The sequence below is a fragment of the Carica papaya genome, chromosome 3, assembly GCF_054855325.1.
Source record: "Carica papaya isolate Zhongbai chromosome 3, ASM5485532v1, whole genome shotgun sequence".
Lineage (NCBI taxonomy): Eukaryota > Viridiplantae > Streptophyta > Magnoliopsida > Brassicales > Caricaceae > Carica > Carica papaya.
In genome coordinates, this window is record NC_142311.1 from 26,350,792 (window position 1) to 26,369,189 (window position 18,398).

Genomic DNA, 18,398 nt, shown 5'->3' on the forward strand with positions numbered 1-18,398 from the left:
GATGAGATTAAAAATAATTTTGAAAAAAAAGAGTAAAAATTTAGGTTCTAAAAGTGTTTTTTTTTTAAATTAAAAACAGGGGGTCAAAGTACAAATAGAGAAAGTTCAGCCACGTATGACTGCTTAGTCAGTAGTCTGGACGAATCGGAGTATCCCATATGGCAAGGCGCGCTGACATTGGTGCCACGCGGGAGGCCACGTTGGCGATCTGCGTGCCCCGTGATCGGACGACCCAAGATCGATCTCACACGCGTAAACGGCCTGGATCCGTTTCCACCTTAGGCGCGATCGGACGATCAAGCTTAATCGGAATGAACGATATAGATTTGTTTCATCCGTAGCTGCGATTGGACGAACGAAATCAATCGCGATTGATGATCCAGATCAACATGGAATAGTTATTTCACATCACACGGAAACCTAAACCCTAAATGCCAGCCCCTAACGGAGAAGGAGGTCGACCGTCGACCGTCGTTGCATCGGAACCACTGCCAACAGCCAAAAAAGATAAAATGTCCCCCCACCAGCTCGAAATTTAATCCCAAATACCCATATGACCAAATTAGAGCAAGATTAATGGTGGGTGAACTAGAAACTGTGGGCAAAGCCTAGTGGAGTCGTTGTGGCTAAAACTCTAAAACTCCTCTAATGAGCCCCTTTTTGATTCCTCTTTCACGTGATTTTTCGATCATTGTGCTCACCGTCCTTTTCTGTGCAGGGTAGTCGAAGAAAAAAACTCAACCACGAAGGAGGATCGACGGAGCTGCCGCACTCGGATATCCCCCGATCGGTAGGTTTGGTATTTTTTGAGATTTTTCGGTCAACTGAGGCCCCTAACGTGTCTTTCTACAGGAATATGGCCAAAACCAATAAGGTCGAGCTGAACTGCCGCCGTGGGCGGCAGAGCCAGCGCTGAAGTACGGCGGCGGCACCGCGCCGGAACCCCAAAAATTGGCCGGAATGAGTTTTGGATAATGATTTTAGATTTTTGGAGTATTTTTATGTGAGTGACGAGTGTTTTGAATTTTACAATAAAAATTTAAGGAATCCAGTACCCGTTAGGAGGCGTAGTAGACAGTTTGACATCTCGAAACATCGATTTGGGTAAGAATATTATCTAGATTATTATAACTTCAATTTAAAATTTCTCATATGATTTAAATTTATTTACACTTAGATCAGAAGAATATTAGAAAAAATATTTTACTCGACTGAGATTAAGACAGTAGCTAACATCAAACAATGAAAATGGGGTACGTGCTTTACATTTTTTAAAAATGTATAAAAAAAATTTAAGAGTAATTTTGAATATTACAAAATGTCAAACCTAAGGTCTCACTTCTTGTGACTATAATGATAGTGATTGTAATGATGTGTCTTGTCTTGATATATTTATAACCAAGTGTACAACTATAATTTAATTTATTTAACGTACGTATCATAGTATAATTAGGATATACATATGTGATTGATTGTAGAATACAAATTCATTTATAACTAAGGTTTTGTCTAGGATAAATGTATAATATTGTATAATTCCATTAAAAAATTGAACATTGTTTGGAAGTAATATAAGTTTTTAAATTTCATAAATTTAGAAACAAATTAAAAATAAATATAATATTTTTAGTAATAAGCTATAGAAATTTACTTTCATACCTTTACTTAAGTTAATTTTATGAGAATAAAATATTAGAGATTAATGACATATCATTTTTTAACTTTATATAATACTCAAGTCAAATATTCTCAATATTTATTGAGCTTTTGAATCTCAATTGTTTGAGTCCAAAAAGTTTCTTGCAAATTTCATGTTGGTGCAACTTTGGAGGTTTTGTGATAGTTGTCATTCATATAAGGGTATAAAAATAACAAGACTTTATTATAATTTTCAGTTGATGCAACAATGAGTCTTATTCGATAATTGTCCTTCGTATAAAGACCTAATAATAATGAAGACATCAAGACTTTGTTACTTAATTAGAAGATGACAATAATGTTTTGATAGAATGTGACAAAATTTTATACTGCTTAAAACGTGGCATTTAAAATCTTAAAGCATAAAAAAGTAAGATTTAAGTCATCCTATAAACTATAAATAGAGCTTGTTATTATTTATAAATTGGAATAAAGTATTAATATCAAGAGAATTAGTAATCAAAATAACATTGAAGGACCAACTTTATTTAAAATTCATACCTTTTCTCTTTTTATTTTATTTTTATATTTTTATTATTTCTTAAACTTACTTTTAAAACAATATTGATATGTAAGGATAGTATACATTTTACCCAAAGATTTGTATCCATCACCTTAAAGGTTGCATTTATAACAATACAATTTGCCCTTCATAGCATAGAAAGTTGTTTTCTTTTGTATATTTTACTTTCATATTTTTATAGTTAATTTTAATAGATAGTTATCAATAATTAAAGATGTTAGTGCTTATAATACTTCAATATAATTTATGATATTCTAATTTTATTTTCTCTATCTTGCAGTATTTTTTCAGTAATTTACTATTTATTTTTATTTTGTTTTTACCTAAGTCACCTATCACTTTGGTTCATCTATATGATATTTCTCTGTCTTAACTATTTATTAAATGCATTTGTACTCACGATTTTTATTTTGTATTTAACTACACTTATATTTGTGATGCTTATACTCTGCTTATTTGTGTGTTTACTCAACTTAATTGACCTTTGTCCTTATCTTGAGTTATACTTGGTACTCATATGGGTGCTCGCTCACTTTCTTCAATATGTCTTCTTTTCCATTGTTGTAGTTGATACTTATTTGTTATTTATAAAGGAAAGGATAGGAAAGGAAAGGCCTCGAAGATGAAAATGTCCATAATCATGGTTTTAAATGATCTTGACCTTGATATGAAGAAAGAAATAGAGTTTGATATCGTTTCATGCCCATAATCATAGATTTTGTCGAAAAAAAAAAAAATTAGTAAACTAGAAAGATTATATTTGATATCAATAAGGTAGGTAATGAAATCAAAAATAATTTTTGTTTTTTAATTATAATTTGATGAGAGTCCTACAAAAATAAATCATCTTTATTAAAAATTAAGTTCCACAAGTGTGAAAAATAAAAATAAGTAGCAACATTTGGTTCAATAGTTATGAAGTAATCGAGATTATGATAATAATGATGCATGCACTAAACTTAATGTAGAAGGGAATTTCTTTGTTTCTTTTGGTTCATAATAAAATTTTTATCAATCCAGTTGGCTAGTAATTAATTACAAGTTGAGTTGATTGGGAAACAAAATAAAAATTGCATATCAATTATGTACCGTTAAAAAAAAAAAAAGTTAACAGAAAACATAAAAAAATTAAATAAAAACAACTCATTGAAGAAGCTGTACTTTCGCTTCTGTTCGTTTCTTATACCTTCTTCTCTCTAAAACACCAACAATGGACTTTTTTCATTTTTATATTTTATAAAAACAAGCCCGAAATTACAACTTGTTTAAACCCAATAGCTCTTTCTCTCTGCTCTTCCGAGTGTCTCTCCAACTTCTTCTTCTTGAGCTTCACAGAACATCTACATTTTCTACAAATCTTTAATCTCTTTACTTTTACTTTTTCAATACTTTATATCATGCTATAATAAAAAAGATAAAATAAACAAGAACTCCATCCTGAACATGTTGGGTTTTGGGTTCCCTCATACGTAGAAAAACCTAAATATTTTTTAGCCAACTTATTTTTTGGCCATTAAGGTTATTAGAATTCTTTTTTTGGTATACCACTTTAACTTTAATGAATAGTATAAAAACAAGTTTTTAGCTATCAAAATAAAAAAGTGGACAGAAAAAAGAATTTTTGCTGAAAAATTACATCCAATGTATTTTGTTTCTTTCCACGTTCAGACGGTGATTTTTATCCAAATCAGGCTAAAATTTGGTAAGTATTTGAAAACTCATTGTTCTTCATTTGAAACGTTGGAGATTGATTTTCGACGGTTGAATTTTCAGTCATTTCAGTTCGAAATAACTGTTCACGTTTTTCTTCTCTGCACGGACCAGTTTGATTTTCTCTGACGATTGGACGGTCATTTATGGTCTTATGAGGCTGAAATTTGGTGAGATTGTTCAAGATAAGTTGTTCTTTAATCTGAACAGTGGAGATCAAATTTGAACAATCACAACGCATCCGTTTCGCATTAACAGTAACTGTTTTGGTGATATTTCTCCATTCACTTGTTTATTTTTTCTTGTTCGGTTGATTTGTTGTTGAGTATTTGTTCGAAAATTATAATGGTTGTTTATTATCGCTGTAAATACTAATTTTTATAGTAGATTTCTTTTTATTAAATAAAGAAAGATCCTGTAATTTTTATCATTTATATTGAAAGAGTTCTCTAGAAATTTAGTATCTTTGTATTATTATTTTTAAATATTTTATGATAGATTTTATCATATTTATTTTGATAAAATTTTTACTTAATTTTCATCCCCTCGTTAAAGTGCTTCCTTACGTAAGAAACTGTCAGACTTGGATTTCTCTCATCCTATGCTTTATTTTCCAATTACAAAAAATCCTCCGTTATGTTTTGTTTACAAAAATAAAACCGTAAAAATCTCACGCACAGTTGAGTCGCTTTCCTCTATAGGTGTGAGGATTCGAGGTTAGAAAATTACGAGTAAGTTGTTTTTATTCTTCCTCTTCTTTGCTCTGTAAATTGGTCGATTCTTCTTCTTTGTTTCTTTACTCTCCCAACTGGCTATGACGTACTTTCTACTTTTGGAAAGTCTGTGTTGCTTGGAATACTAGAATGCTTAGGAGCATACTGAATCCATTCTGGGGTAGAGCAAAAGGAGCATTACTGAATCCCACCCTCTGTTCCCACCATACACCACCTGCGACCAATTTTGTTTCATCTCAGCATCTATAAATATATATACACACATATATACATATATATATATATATATATATGAAATGAACCAGTTTTCTTTTAAAGTTTACGGACCTGTAATTTGTGGTAAGATGATGGAGGAAGACCAAAATCTCTAGCTTGGCCAATTCATTCCCAGGACAGGAGTGGGTCCCATTGCCAGGACCTGTAATTTGTGGTAAGATGATGGAGGAAGACCAAAATCTCCAGCTTGGCCAATTCATTCCCAGGACAGGAGTGGGTCCCATTGCCAAATGGCATGAAAGTGTTGGGTTTTGAAGCAGACTGTTATATGATTGAACAATAAATAAATTCTAAAAAATATATTGTTATATATATATATATATATATATATATATATATATACAAGGATGAATTCATTCTTGAAAAGCTCACCTCAAATCTTGAAGGATCAAACTTTTCAGGATCTGGAAATATTTCTGGGTTATGGTGAATGTTTCTGAAAAGTGGTAAAACTTTCCACCCTTTTGGTATCAGATACCCTGTAAATTACCCAACACATGTCTAAATTCATATACATATACGTATATATTATATTAAATTATCTGGGTATTAAATTAATTAAAAATAAATGTTGATTGAATGCTAACTAAGCTTGATATTCAACATCTTCGACAGCTGCTCTGAAAGTAAAGGATAAAATTGAAGCAACCCTCATAATCTCCTGAATCACCATACAACTGATTGGCATCTTTTTCGTATCTGCCCAACTCTGCTCCTTCTCTACACCATCTTTATCTTTGGTTTTTCTTATGCCTTCCTGTTCTTCCTGCAAAAAAATCATCAACTCCATTCCTATTTTTTCACTCCCGCTAAATATAAATCATCTACATATATATATATATACACACACACACACACACTTACAGTGACAGCTTGGAGAACAGTTGGGTTTCCCCAAGATGCTTGACAATCCAGGTTAGAACACTTGCAGTGGTGTCACGGGCGGCGAAGATGACGCCGATGATGTTATCGGCGATTTGCTTGTCGGTTAGTCCTTTATCCCCCATGAAAGATCCAAGCAAGTCATTATGCTCAAGCTTCATTTGACGCCTGCTTGGTGGGATTTTGGTCAAAATCTGAGCAAGCTCTTTTCTTGCTTTCATGGCTTTATGGAACAGAATCCCTGAAACATTAATGGGCATCGAATTGTACCCTTTCTCCAGAATGTAGTAGCACCTTTTCAGATCGTCTCTGTACAAAACCTCGTCTTTTCCAAATATGGAAAGGAATGCTACATCGAACGTGTACTGGAAAATCCCAAAAAAAAAAAACCAAGAAAAGGTCAAGACTTTGTTTTTCTTCCATTTTGAAATGAACGAGAAGAAGGGTAAAAAAAAAAAATCGCGACTGTTTTCATTTCCTGGTAAGTGTTGATGAGCTTTCCTTCCCAAGATTTCAGACAATCCTCCGCGATGGATTCAATATCAGAGACTATCTTTTTAATTGCTCAGGCATGAAAGCACGAAGAACAAGTTTCTTCAATGTGCTGTGATGTTCTCCTTGGCTGAAAAAAGATGGCTTGTTTCCCCAACATCCTCTCCTTGCTCGCTGGGAATATTGGTTTGAACAGGTGAGCTTTTGTGACAAGAACAAATTTTGCAGCTTCTGGGCTGGAAATGATCACGCACGGGCAACCCAACCTGTGGGTCTTGAAGATCGGACCATATCTGAAAAGCCCATAAAACAAAAATCCAATTCTTACCCACAATAAGTAATCAAGATTCGAAAATGTTGTGAAAACCTATTTCGTGGGTGTACTACCTTGTCTGTTTGTTGTATTCTAAGAGAGATGAGTTGTATTCTAAGAGAGAAGAAGGAGATGAGTTGTATTCTAAGAGGGAAGAAGAAGAAGGGGTATAAATAGCCATAGAAATACATGGGAATGCTCTACGAAAGAACAAACAGAAAAATAACTGCCACATCGTGTAGAAACGACTTACAGTTGGCTTTGATAACCCTAATTAACAACTGCTGTTTGTAAAAAGCCATTGATCTTCTTTTGTTCTAAACAAGTTGGCATTCAAAACCTTTGTTTTCCACCTTGAGGGGGATTGAAAGATGAAGGAGAAGATTTTTCAATCATGGCTATAGGTAGGTGTCAAACGGGTTGACACAAGACTCAAAAATAATTTGAAAATCTAAATACCTCAAAATTACTAATGATCTTATTAGGACTAGATCAGAATGTTAGAAAATTTACTAGTCTATTCTAGAAATCATAAGGTTCTAGGTGATATGAAGTGGGAAGTTGTGAAGTAATCACTCCTGTAGGCTAAAAAACAAAGTAATTTGCATATAAAAAATCTCATCTAGGATACGAAGTGTGTGAATTTGATTTAAATAACTTATTAAACTATGTAATCATGAAGATAAGAATTAAAGTATAAAATAAAATAAAAACTAAAAATTTATATAAAAGAGAAAAATTACATCGTAAATATGCGAATAACATTCCAAAAAAATAAATAAATCATACAAACCTACCCAATCATTTCTTAATCACTTATCTTCGAAAGGGGATTCGGTTAAAATTCCGGAACTGGGACGTGGCGGCTGACGGCAACGTTAGGGAGTCCGGAGACGTCGGCGGGGGCCTCGGGAAGAGTTATTTTTTCTGTTTAACAGCCTGCCCACCCTGGAAACGACTCAGCCGGAGCTAGGGTCCAGCGGCTGGAAGAGCACCGCACGTCGCGTGGTGTCCGGTGCGCCCTCGGCGGCCCTTGAAAATCCGGAGGACCGAGTGCCTCCCACGCCCGGTCGTACTCATAACCGCATCAGGTCTCCAAGGTGAACAGCCTCTGGTCGATGGAACAATGTAGGCAAGGGAAGTTGGCAAAATGGATCCGTAACCTCGGGAAAAGGATTGGCTCTGAGGACTGGGCACGGGGGTCCCAGCCCCGAACCCGTCGGCTGTCGGTGGACTGCTCGAGCTGCTCCCGCGGCGAGAGCGGGTTGCTATGTGCCGGCCGGGGGACGGACTGGGAACGGCTCCCTCGCGGGGGCCTTCCCCGGGCGAACGACATCGTCAGGGCGCTGGATGGACGACAACGATGTCGTTTAACATTTTATTTAATGTATCGTTTTGAATCCTCAGGGACTAGAATTGAACGGCGTCATTCGAGCGCTAGTTGTGCAGCGGCAATGTCGTTTAACATTCTATTTAACACGTCGTTTTGAGTCCTTAGGGATTAGATTTGGACGGAGTCGTTCGAGCGCTGGTTGGGCGGCAAAGATGTCTTTTAACATTTAATATAACGCGTCGTTTTGAGTCTTCAGGGAGTAGACTTGAACAAGGTCGTTCGGATGTTTGTTGGGCGGCTTTCGACGGGTTAAACGACATGAATTTTTTTTTAAAGTTTATATTGGACTGAATATATAAATAAAAAAAAAAAAAAAAAAAAAAAAATCGTGAAGCGTACGTGGGCTTGAGATAAAAAGAAAAAAATGAAAAGGAATTCTCTTTTTTTTTTCTATTTTTGATTTTATTTTCCTCTTTCATTTCTTATTAATTTTTTTAATTTAAAATAATAATAATAATAACAAAAGAAAAATTAGAAATAAAATTAAAATACTATAGTAGTTAGGATACGATTGAAGATTATTATAACTTCTATTTAAATAATATACTTATATTTTTTTTTTATACGGAACATATTATCTTAGATTATTATAACTTCAAATTTAAGTATATCTTTACATTTAGATTAGAAGTATATGTATACGTGCTCCAATAATATTTTTAAAATAATTGCGTTCAAAATATTGAAATTAAGGCAGTATAGCTAACAACAAATAATAAAAAAGAGACATTTGCTTCTACTTTTTAAAATCCAAAGAGTAATTTTTAATATTACAAAATGTCAAACCTGAAATCTCATTTCTTTTGACTGTACTGACAATGTTGGTATACCATCATTAATTAGGATGTTTATATGTGTGTGATTGATTGAAAAATACAAATTCATTTATAATTAAATTGATTTAATATATAATTTTATTAAAAAGAAATTAATGGCGCTTGGAAGTAATATAAGTTTTTAGATTTTATAATCTTAAAATTTAAAGACACAAGTTAATAAGAATTTACTTTTATACTTTTATTTAAGTGAATTTTCACAAATATAGTTGATAGTAAAGATAAAATTTTAGAGGAGAAAATGTACTATTCTAATCTCACATCATAAAGTTAAGTTATGTTATTATTATTATTATTTTTTTGACTTTATAAAAGACTCAAGTCATATATTTTTAATATTTTTGAGTTTTTAAATATTAATTATTTGAATTGCAAAAGTTTTTTACTATAAATTTTTTTAACTCAAAATGTGACGAAAGTGCAAATTTAAATATTAATTGATAGTTGTCTTTCATATAAAAATTCAATCATAAAGATAATAAAAATTTATTACAAATTTCATACTGATATAATCTTAAATCTTGTTTGATAGTTATTGTTCATATAAGAACTTAATAACTTTTTAATGAATTGAAGATGACAACAATTTTTTGAAAGAATACTAAAATTTTCTATAATAATTAAAATGTGACATTTAAAATTCAAATATATAAAAAGTGATATTTATGTCATCTTAAAAACTAAGAACAAAGTTAATTATTACTTGTAAACGGAACCAACTACCAATATTAAGAGAATTACTAATTAAGATAACATGTAAAGGTGCACTTAATTTAAAAGTCATATTTTCATCTTTTTTATTTTCTCATATTCTTATTATTTCTTGAATTCTACTTTTAAAAGTTCAAGAATGTTGAATGTTAGGGTTGTATACCTAATTACATAGAGAGTTATTGTAACGCTAGGAAAATTTGGAAAATTTGGTTATTTTATTATTAATTATTTTTATTAAGTAAAAAAAAAAAAAAAGCGCCCCGCCAGCAGCCACGTCAGCAGACCCAGTCAGCAGTCCTGGCCAACCAGGACCTGCCACGTGGCAAGACCACGTCGATTGGGGACGAGCCACGTTGGCGATCCGCGTACGCGCGATCGGACGGCCCAGATCAAGCGTGCGCACTAACGGCCCAAATGTAATCGCACGGACGGCCCAGATTCAATAAAAAACGGACGGCCCAGATTAAATCAAAATGGACGGCTGAGATCAAAAGGCAAAAGGGTATAAATAGAACCCCCACACCTGACCACAAAAACCCTAGCCGCCTGCCCTCGCCGGAGAAGACGAACCAGACGCCGGAGAAGCCGGCCGCCACCACCCGCCGCCGCACCGGGGAGATTTTCGACCGCCGATCGAGGTAAATTTCATACCCCCGACTCGTTTTTCCACGCTGATTTCTTCTGTGGCCAAATCGAAGCCAAAATCCCGACCAAACAGCCGGAAAACACGGTCGAAACCCAGCGGCGCCGCCGTGCCCCTCCTCGGTTTTTGCCTCCGATGAGGCCCTTCCCGGCCTCCGTTTGATGCAATTTTTATATCACCGTGATCACCATTCTTTTCTCTACAGGTTGATCGGAGCCGAATCACCAAAACACGAACCTCACCGGAGAGCCGCCGCACCCGAGAGCATTGCCGCCGGTAAGCTTCGATTTTTCGTAATTTTTTGGCCCCCCGAGGGCCCTAGGGTTGTTTTATCGCAGGGACCGATGCAAGTGTGGCCGAATTCGGCTGGAAACGGCCGAAAACGGCCAACCCGAGGCAAATCGCCGCCGCAAGCGGCGGCGCCGTCGCCGGAGCACGGCGGAGCCGCCGTGCCGAAATTGCGATGTTGGCCAAAAAGGGGCCCTGGGCCTAATTTGGGATTTTTTGGAACACGTGCAGGTACCGGTAGTGCGTTTCAGTTCCCTGAAAAAAATTCAAGAAAAATTAGGGACAGCCTGTAGGCGCACTGTGAAGCCATGTTCGGACCCCGAAACGAGTAAGGACCCCTCACCCTATTTTCTATTACGGTATTAAAGTTCAACAATGATAAAATAGTATTTCTTGAATCAACGAATGTGTGAAATTGCTTAAGGTCGCTAATGGATCCTGAGTCTAGTGTGTTTGTCGGTAAACTGTTATTTGACATATTTTACAGTTTTAAATGCAGTATGAGGTCTGATGTTTTCGTTTCATTGTTTCGCATGCATGTTTTACTGTTTTATTGATTATGAGTTGAATGACTGAGAAACCGATGCTGTATGTTGTCTTGTTTGGCATAAATTACTCTTTGTTTGTTTGTATGTAAATTGATGATGCTGACTGAGGAAAAGGAGAATGAAAGATTATGTAAATTGATAATTGTATAATGTGGTCAGCCTGACTAGATATCCTGGGAGATGGTGGACGGACCGGGTCCGTAGGGAACCCTACCAGGATTGTGGTCTCTCATACCGGACGGGGTATGGAGACCTTATGTGTTTTGGCGCCCATACCAGACGGGGTATGGGGACGGCCCGTTTCACCCTCATACCGGACGGGGTAATGAGGTTTATAGTTTTGGCACCCATACCGGACGGGGTACGAGGACGGCCCTGGAATCTGAATTCAAGTATTAAGGGTTAATGGGTAGCGGGACCCCTATGGATCCCCATGGATACTAGTGGGCTGGTAAATGAGGAAAATATGTTGTGTAATGATTGAATTACAAAAGGCGTGATAAGTATTATGTTATACAGTTTATATGATTTTATGATGATGATAATGTTATTGCTTTCGTATATTGTTTTATGAATTTCACCGAGGTAAGTGGATGGTAAAAGATTTATTATTGATAAAAGGATTTGTTGTAAATTATGCTCCATTGGTCTTTTTGTGTTTTTTACCCACCTTTACCTCCGTGACGGTGAGATATCGTGATGTCCTTACTGGGCTAGTGTAGCTCATTCCTTATTTAATTATTTCAGATTAGGAAGACATTGTTCCCGAGCCCGTTCCGCATGAGGACGACGAAGGGGACGCCTAAAGACTCCATAGTCATATTCATATCTTTTACTTTCTAGTTTCTTCTTTAGTTAGTTTGATCTTTTATATTTTGTGAGCACGTTTTTGGTTTTAGTGTAAGGGATGTTAATCGAAATTTTGACTTCGCTTCCGCATTTGATATTTTTAATACACATTTCATTTTAAATTTTTGGGGCCGTTACAGTTATATTCATCACCTTGAGATTTGTGCTTATAATAATATGATGTTATTGTCTGTGGTACTTCAATATGTAATTTTATTTTCTTTATCTCAGAATATTTTTTCTTATATTTTTACTCTTTACCTAACCTTTTCTGTTATTTTTACACCATTTATATGATGTTCCTTTTGTCTTATCTGTGTATTAATTGTACTTGTGCCAATTTATACCCACGATCATTCTTATTTATATTCAATTACACTTATATTTGTTTTACTTTATATATTTAGGGGGAGTGAAGAAATAAGAATGGAGTTGATGATTTTGCGGGAAGAAGAAGAAGGCGACTATAAAGAAGACCAAAGATAATGATGGTGAAAAGAAAGAGCTGAGTTGGGCAGATACCAAGAAGATGCCAATAAGTTGTGTAGAGTGTGATTCAAGAGACTTTGAGAGTTGCTTCAATTTTATCTTTTACTTTCAGAGAAGCTGTTAAAAGACCTTGAATGTCAACACTCAAATCAACATTTATTTTTAATTAATTAATACCCAGATAATTTAATATGTATAATATATATACATATATGTGTGTGTGTGAAGAAATTGGCTTCAACGGCTATGAAGAAATTGATGGTAATAATGATGCAGGAAATAACAGTAATTTAAAGATATATTTCAGATGGCCTTGCGGCATTTCATAATTAACTTAACAAATTACACACCTAAAAACTAAAATTCTCATCATATAAGGACACTAACAAGCTCTATAGGAAGAATCAGTTTTGACTCTTCCTTTACACCAACTTATTATATATATATATATATATATATATATTATAATAAAAAAATAAAATAAACAAGAATCCCATCTCAAAGTTTGGGACTTGGGTCTCTCTCTTCCTTGCTTTATTTCCCTAATACAAAAAATGGATTGATTTGCTTGCGCATCTTTTTTCCCCTCTATGTTTTGTTTTCAAAATTTAAAAAAAAAAAAAAAATCATATGTACAGTTGACTCACTTTCCTCTTTAGGAGTGAGGATTGAAGATTAGAAAATTAAGAGTAAGTTATTACTTGTTCTTCCTCTGTAAATTGGTTGAATGTTGTTCTTTGTTTCTTGACTTTCTTCATGGTGATCTCAGAATTGGCTATGGCAGAGTTTCTATTTTTGGAAACTGTTTGTTGTTTGGAAGATGAGAATTGCTTAGGACGACTTGGGAGTTAAAATTATGGGCAACCCATTCTGGGGAAGAGCGAAAGGACCATACTGAATCCCACTCTGTTTTCCCACCATACACCACCTGAAACCAATTTTGTCTCATCTCAGCATCTATACATATACACACACACACACACACACACACACACATATATATATATATATATATATGAAATGAGCCAATTTTATTTTAAAGTTTACCGACCTGTAATTTGTGGTAAGATGGTGGAGGAGGACCAAAATCTCTAGCTTGGCCAATTCATTCCCAGGACAGGAGTGGGTCCCATTGCCAAATGGCATGAAAGTGTTGGGTTTTGGAGCAGACTGTTATATGATTGAACAATAAATAAATAAATTCTATAAAATATATAGTTATATATATATATATATGCACACACACAAGGATGCATTCATTCTTGAAAAGCTCACCTCAAATCTTGAAGGATCAAACTTTTCAGGATCTGGAAATATTTCTGGGTTATGGTGAATGTTTCTGAAAAGTGGTAAAACTTTCCACCCTTTCGGTATCAGATACCCTGTAAATTATCGAACACACAATTTTACCTTTTTAGTCTAAATTCATGTACATATATATATATATAATATATTAAATTATCTGGGTATTAATTAATTAAAAATAAATGTTGATTGAGTGCTAGCTAACCTTGATATTCAAGGTCTTCAACAGCTTCTCTGAAAGTAAAAGATAAAATTGAAGCAACCCTCAGAGTCTCTTGAATCACTCTACAAGTTATTGGCATGTTCTTCGTATCTGCCCAACTCAGCTCCTTCTCTACACCATCTTTATCTTTGCTCTTCTTTATGCCTTCTTGTTCTTCCTGCAAAAAAATCATCAACTCCATTCTTATTTCTTCACTCCCAGTAAATATAAAGAAGAGTAAAGATAAAGATGGTGAAGAGAAAAACTGAGTTGGGCAGTTTTATATGTATATATACTTACCGTGACAGCTTGCAGAACACTTGGTTTTTCCCCCAGATACTTGAGAATCCAAGTTAAAACACTGGCGGTGGTGTCGCGGGCGGCGAAGATAACGCCGATGATGTTGTCGGCGATTTGTTCGTCGGTGAGTCCTTCTTTATCTCCCGTAAAAGATCCAAGCAAGTCATTATGGTCAAGTTTCATTTGACGCCTGGTTGAGAGGATTTTGGTCAAAATCTGAGCAAGCTCTTTCCTTGCTTTCATGGCTTTATGAAACAGAGTCCCTGGAACATTAATGGGCATTGAATTGTATCCTTTCTCCAGAATGTAATAACACCTTTTTAGATCCTCTCTATACTGAACCTCATCTTTTCCAAATATGGAAAGTAGTGCTACATTGAATGTGTACTGGAAATCCCAAAACAAGAAACCAAAAAACCAAGAAAATGTCAAGATTTTGTTTTTCTTTCATTTTGAAATGAAGGGTGAAAATAAAACAATTGATGGTTGCTTACTGTTTTCATTTCTTGGTAAGTGGTGATGAGTTTTCCTTCCCATGATTTCAAAGAATCCTTAGCAATGGATTCAATATCAGAGACTATGTATTTAATTGCTTCAGGCATGAAAGCACGAAGAACAAGTTTCCTCAATTTGTTATGATAATCTCCTTGGCTAAAAAAGATTGCTTGTTTCCCCAACATCCTCTCTTTGCTAGCTGGGAATGTTGGTTTGAACAGATGAGCTCTTGTAACCAGTACAAATTTTGCAGCTTCAGGACTAGAAATCATCACGCAAGGACAACCCAAGATGTGGGTCTTGAAAACCGAACCATATCTGAAAAACCCACAAGACAAAAACTCATGTCTTACTCACCGACACTAAGTAATTAAGATTGGAAAATGTTGTTAAAACCCATTTCTTGGTATAGTACCTTTTTTGTTTGTTGGCGAAGAAGATATTTGGGTCTTGAGAGTAAAGCTGGAAGGTTTCACCAATATATGGCCAACCCAAGGAGCCCGGGGGGAGAGGCAAATTCCGGCGATGGCGGCCGGACAAGAAATATTTGAGGAGAAGCATTATGGAAATGGTAAAGAAGAAGAAGAAGAAGAAGAAGAAGAAGTAGTAGTTCTCCATATTGTGAGTATAGATGAGGAGGGAAGAGGAGTTGTATTGTGAGAGAGAAGAAGAAGGGGTATAAATAGGCATAGAAATAAATGGGTTAAGGAAGAATTTTTTTTTTTTTTTTTTTTTGGTAATTATACAGCTTGAATCACAAACACGGAATCTCTCCCTCCAGCTAATGCATTCATGTTTTTGGTCACATTACTGATTTAAAGAAAAAGAGGGATCAGAGATAGAGCCCGCACGTGTCACCGGGCATGCGCACGCACACATATGTATATGTATACATACTTCTTTATAGTTCTACTTTGTGTTTGACCGCAAGATAATAAACGCCCCTTAATCTCAACCAAAACATAACAAGATTAATCTTTTTTTTAAAAAAAATAATATTAATAATATTAATTAATTAATAAACTCATAAATTACTACATGCATGATCACAACTACTATCCTACTACTTTCTCCAGAGCCCACATACATGCATACGTGTCCCTGTATATAATAATTGTGTGTGTGTGTGTATATATATATATATATATATATATATATATATATATATTACTCGCCATAGCTTATACATGATTCATCTAAAAAGACTTGATGATGCGTGTGAGTTAACTTATTAAAAAATTGTTTCAGATTCTCTAAATAAACGAATAGGGTTCAATTTCTATTCATTCTTTTTAGTTTTGAGTTCTCATATTAAAAGGGTCAGTATATATAATTTAAATGTTTCAGTTAATAATACTCTTACTTCAATTTTTTTTTTAATGATGGTTGGGTGAGTGATACCTTAAACTGATAAATTAATTATTGTTTTAATTATTTATAAAAATATTATTATAAAAATCAAAAGTAATAATTAATAAATTGTTGCTACATCTGTTTCTATACAAATATATATATATATATATATATATATATAGATCCACCTTGAGTTTTATTCTTGGGTATTCTTATTTGGAGGTTATGTTTTATCACTTTCTTAATTTAAAAAAAAAAAAAAGAACTAGGACTCAGATGAGAATTCAACTAGTAACAGCTTAACTACTTAAAAGTAACTCAAAGCATTTATGTGTTACTTGAGGAATGAGTAATTATGTGTGATAAAATTGGTTTTTACCACAAGTTAAAACGAGTGACACAAAGATTTCAAGTGAAAACGTGATAATTCACGTAAAAAAAAAAAAACAATGAGAGAGTGTAAGTTGTTTGTCATGTAAATTGGTTTGGCTATGTAAAAAAAATCAATAATTATGTGTGAATTTCTATTTAGAAAAAGAACTAGGGCTTAATGAGAATTCAACCAAAAATAAAGTAAGTACTTAAAGTAATTCAAAACATTTGTGTTAATTGATAAACAAGTAATTATTTGTGACAAAAATTGATTTTTATCATAACTTAATCAGGTGACACAAAGATTCCAAGTGAAAACGTGATAACTCACATAAAAAAACAAATAAAAAAATTTATTCCATGGGATCATTCTGACCTCTAGTTTAGTAAAAAAAAAAAAAAAGAATAAGAGAGGTGTAAGTTATTTCTCATGTAAATGGTTTGGTTAACATTATAATTAACCTTTTGTACAAGTAGTGATCCGATCCTATACACTTCAGAATTAGTTCCAAAGATACAATCTTGCATCAATGAGGATCGCCCCCCGAACGAAAAAGTAGTTTCATCTGTAAACACTTTTTATATTGGGATTATTCAAAGATATGACTCAAGTTTGTTCAAGTCAAAAGGCTTAAGGCCCAAATAGAATTAATGGGCTTAAAAAGTCAAAAGGAAAAGCCCACATTTGGACCCAAGATAGCTCCAAGGCCATACAACCAAAGTAGGCCATGACCCAAGAAGATCGAACCCAAAGGCAAAAGGCCGACCCATGTCGCGTTAAGAAACCTGTACGCATGTGTGGACAAGGATCCCTGCACGCACAGTGCCCATGCACATAAAGGGAAGCCCACAAGTGCGCACCAACCCACATGTGTGCTGGCCATTCAGCCCATGCCTAGTAAGGACCTACGCATGTGGCCCAAGCCCATTCCCCACAGTAGCACTACGTGGCCCACAAGCCTGCCCGGCGTGCATGCCCAACTTGTAAGCTTGCCTCACGCGAATCAGTCGGCCCAACCCGCCCAGGTTGCCCAAACCTGGCCGAACCGTCCTAGTTTTTAATCAATTAAGTTATTTTTTTTTAATTTTAAGGCTTTTGGACCCCACCTTTTAATTTCTCATGTTTTAAAATTAATTCACACATTTTTTAATTAATTTTTCCAATTTTTTTACATGGAAAACACATGGGATAAACCTTATCTTATTTTAATTATTATTTTAATATAAATTTTATCCCCAAAATTATTTAATTAATTATCTTGTATTTAAATAAGATAAAATAAATGTTTTATTATATAATTATCCTATAATTATAATTTTATCTAAGATATTATTTTATTAATTTTTTCAAGAGATTGTAATCATTTAGAATTATCTCAGAAAATGCTATAAATAGGTCTTTACCTATAGGTTGTAAGCATACCAATTACAATCAATTTGAGAGAAATTCTTGAAAGCTTATACTTTTCTTCTATTAGCATTTTTGCTAATTTAACTTTTTCAAGTTCTTTAAGGAGCTTGAGTCTTCAGAAGTTTTTTTGAGCTGAGGAGCAAAGATCAATTTATCGGTAAGTTTGTGGCATTTTTTCTTTTCTTGTTTTATTTTTCTAGTTTTTGTTTTTATATTTGCATTCTTTTTTTGAATTGTAGATTCAATTAGAGGGAGAGAGTTTTTAGACAGTTAAGTTTCAGTATTGTATAACGTTGAGTGAGTTATAGGAGTTGATTCAATCATCTCCATACCCTCCCACGTTATATGGTATTATATTTTAGGCTTTTAAAACCCAAATCCATATTCATTGCTTTCAGTATTTTTGTTTGTTGATTAAAAATTCAAATTAATTTTTGATTTGTTAGTTCGTATTGAATCCTGCTTGAATTTATATATATTTGTTCAATTTAAGTAGTTCGTGTTTATTATTAAAAAAAAAAGTTATATATATCAAAAATACAAAAAATATCTCAATTGTACCCCATAAGGCA

General features: G+C 34.2%; 1 protein-coding gene and 1 pseudogene across 2 annotated transcripts; both read right to left on the reverse strand.

The window, feature by feature from the left end:
- Positions 1 to 4,498: 4,498 nt before the first annotated feature.
- Positions 4,499 to 6,930, reverse strand: LOC110810226 (abscisic acid 8'-hydroxylase 1-like; annotated as a pseudogene). The gene is made up of 6 exons (XR_015817847.1): positions 6,856 to 6,930; positions 6,290 to 6,682; positions 5,806 to 6,188; positions 5,314 to 5,707; positions 4,993 to 5,202; positions 4,499 to 4,879 (listed from the first exon to the last, which is right to left on the reverse strand). The product of XR_015817847.1 is annotated as an abscisic acid 8'-hydroxylase 1-like (transcript).
- A 5,738-nt stretch (positions 6,931 to 12,668) lies between these two features.
- LOC110810237 (abscisic acid 8'-hydroxylase CYP707A2-like) lies at positions 12,669 to 15,437 on the reverse strand. Its single transcript, XM_022036333.2, has 7 exons — positions 15,106 to 15,437; positions 14,690 to 15,008; positions 14,196 to 14,582; positions 13,899 to 14,073; positions 13,664 to 13,770; positions 13,440 to 13,558; positions 12,669 to 13,316 (listed from the first exon to the last, which is right to left on the reverse strand). Exons 1-7 carry the CDS (start codon positions 15,378 to 15,380, stop codon positions 13,220 to 13,222), a joined length of 1,479 nt encoding a protein of 492 aa, XP_021892025.2. The 5' UTR covers positions 15,381 to 15,437; the 3' UTR covers positions 12,669 to 13,219.
- Between the last annotated feature and the right edge of the window lie 2,961 nt (positions 15,438 to 18,398).

Coding starts and splice junctions, on each gene's coding strand:
- LOC110810237 (XM_022036333.2), bottom strand. CDS start 15,380: ATGCCTATTTATACCCCTTCTTCTTCTCTCTCACAATACAACTCCTCT. Junction 14,074..14,195: donor GTGTTCTGCAAGCTGTCACG/GTAAGTATATAT, acceptor ATTTTTTTGCAG/GAAGAACAAGAAGGCATAAA. Junction 13,317..13,439: donor CATCTTACCACAAATTACAG/GTCGGTAAACTT, acceptor AATTGGTTTCAG/GTGGTGTATGGTGGGAAAAC.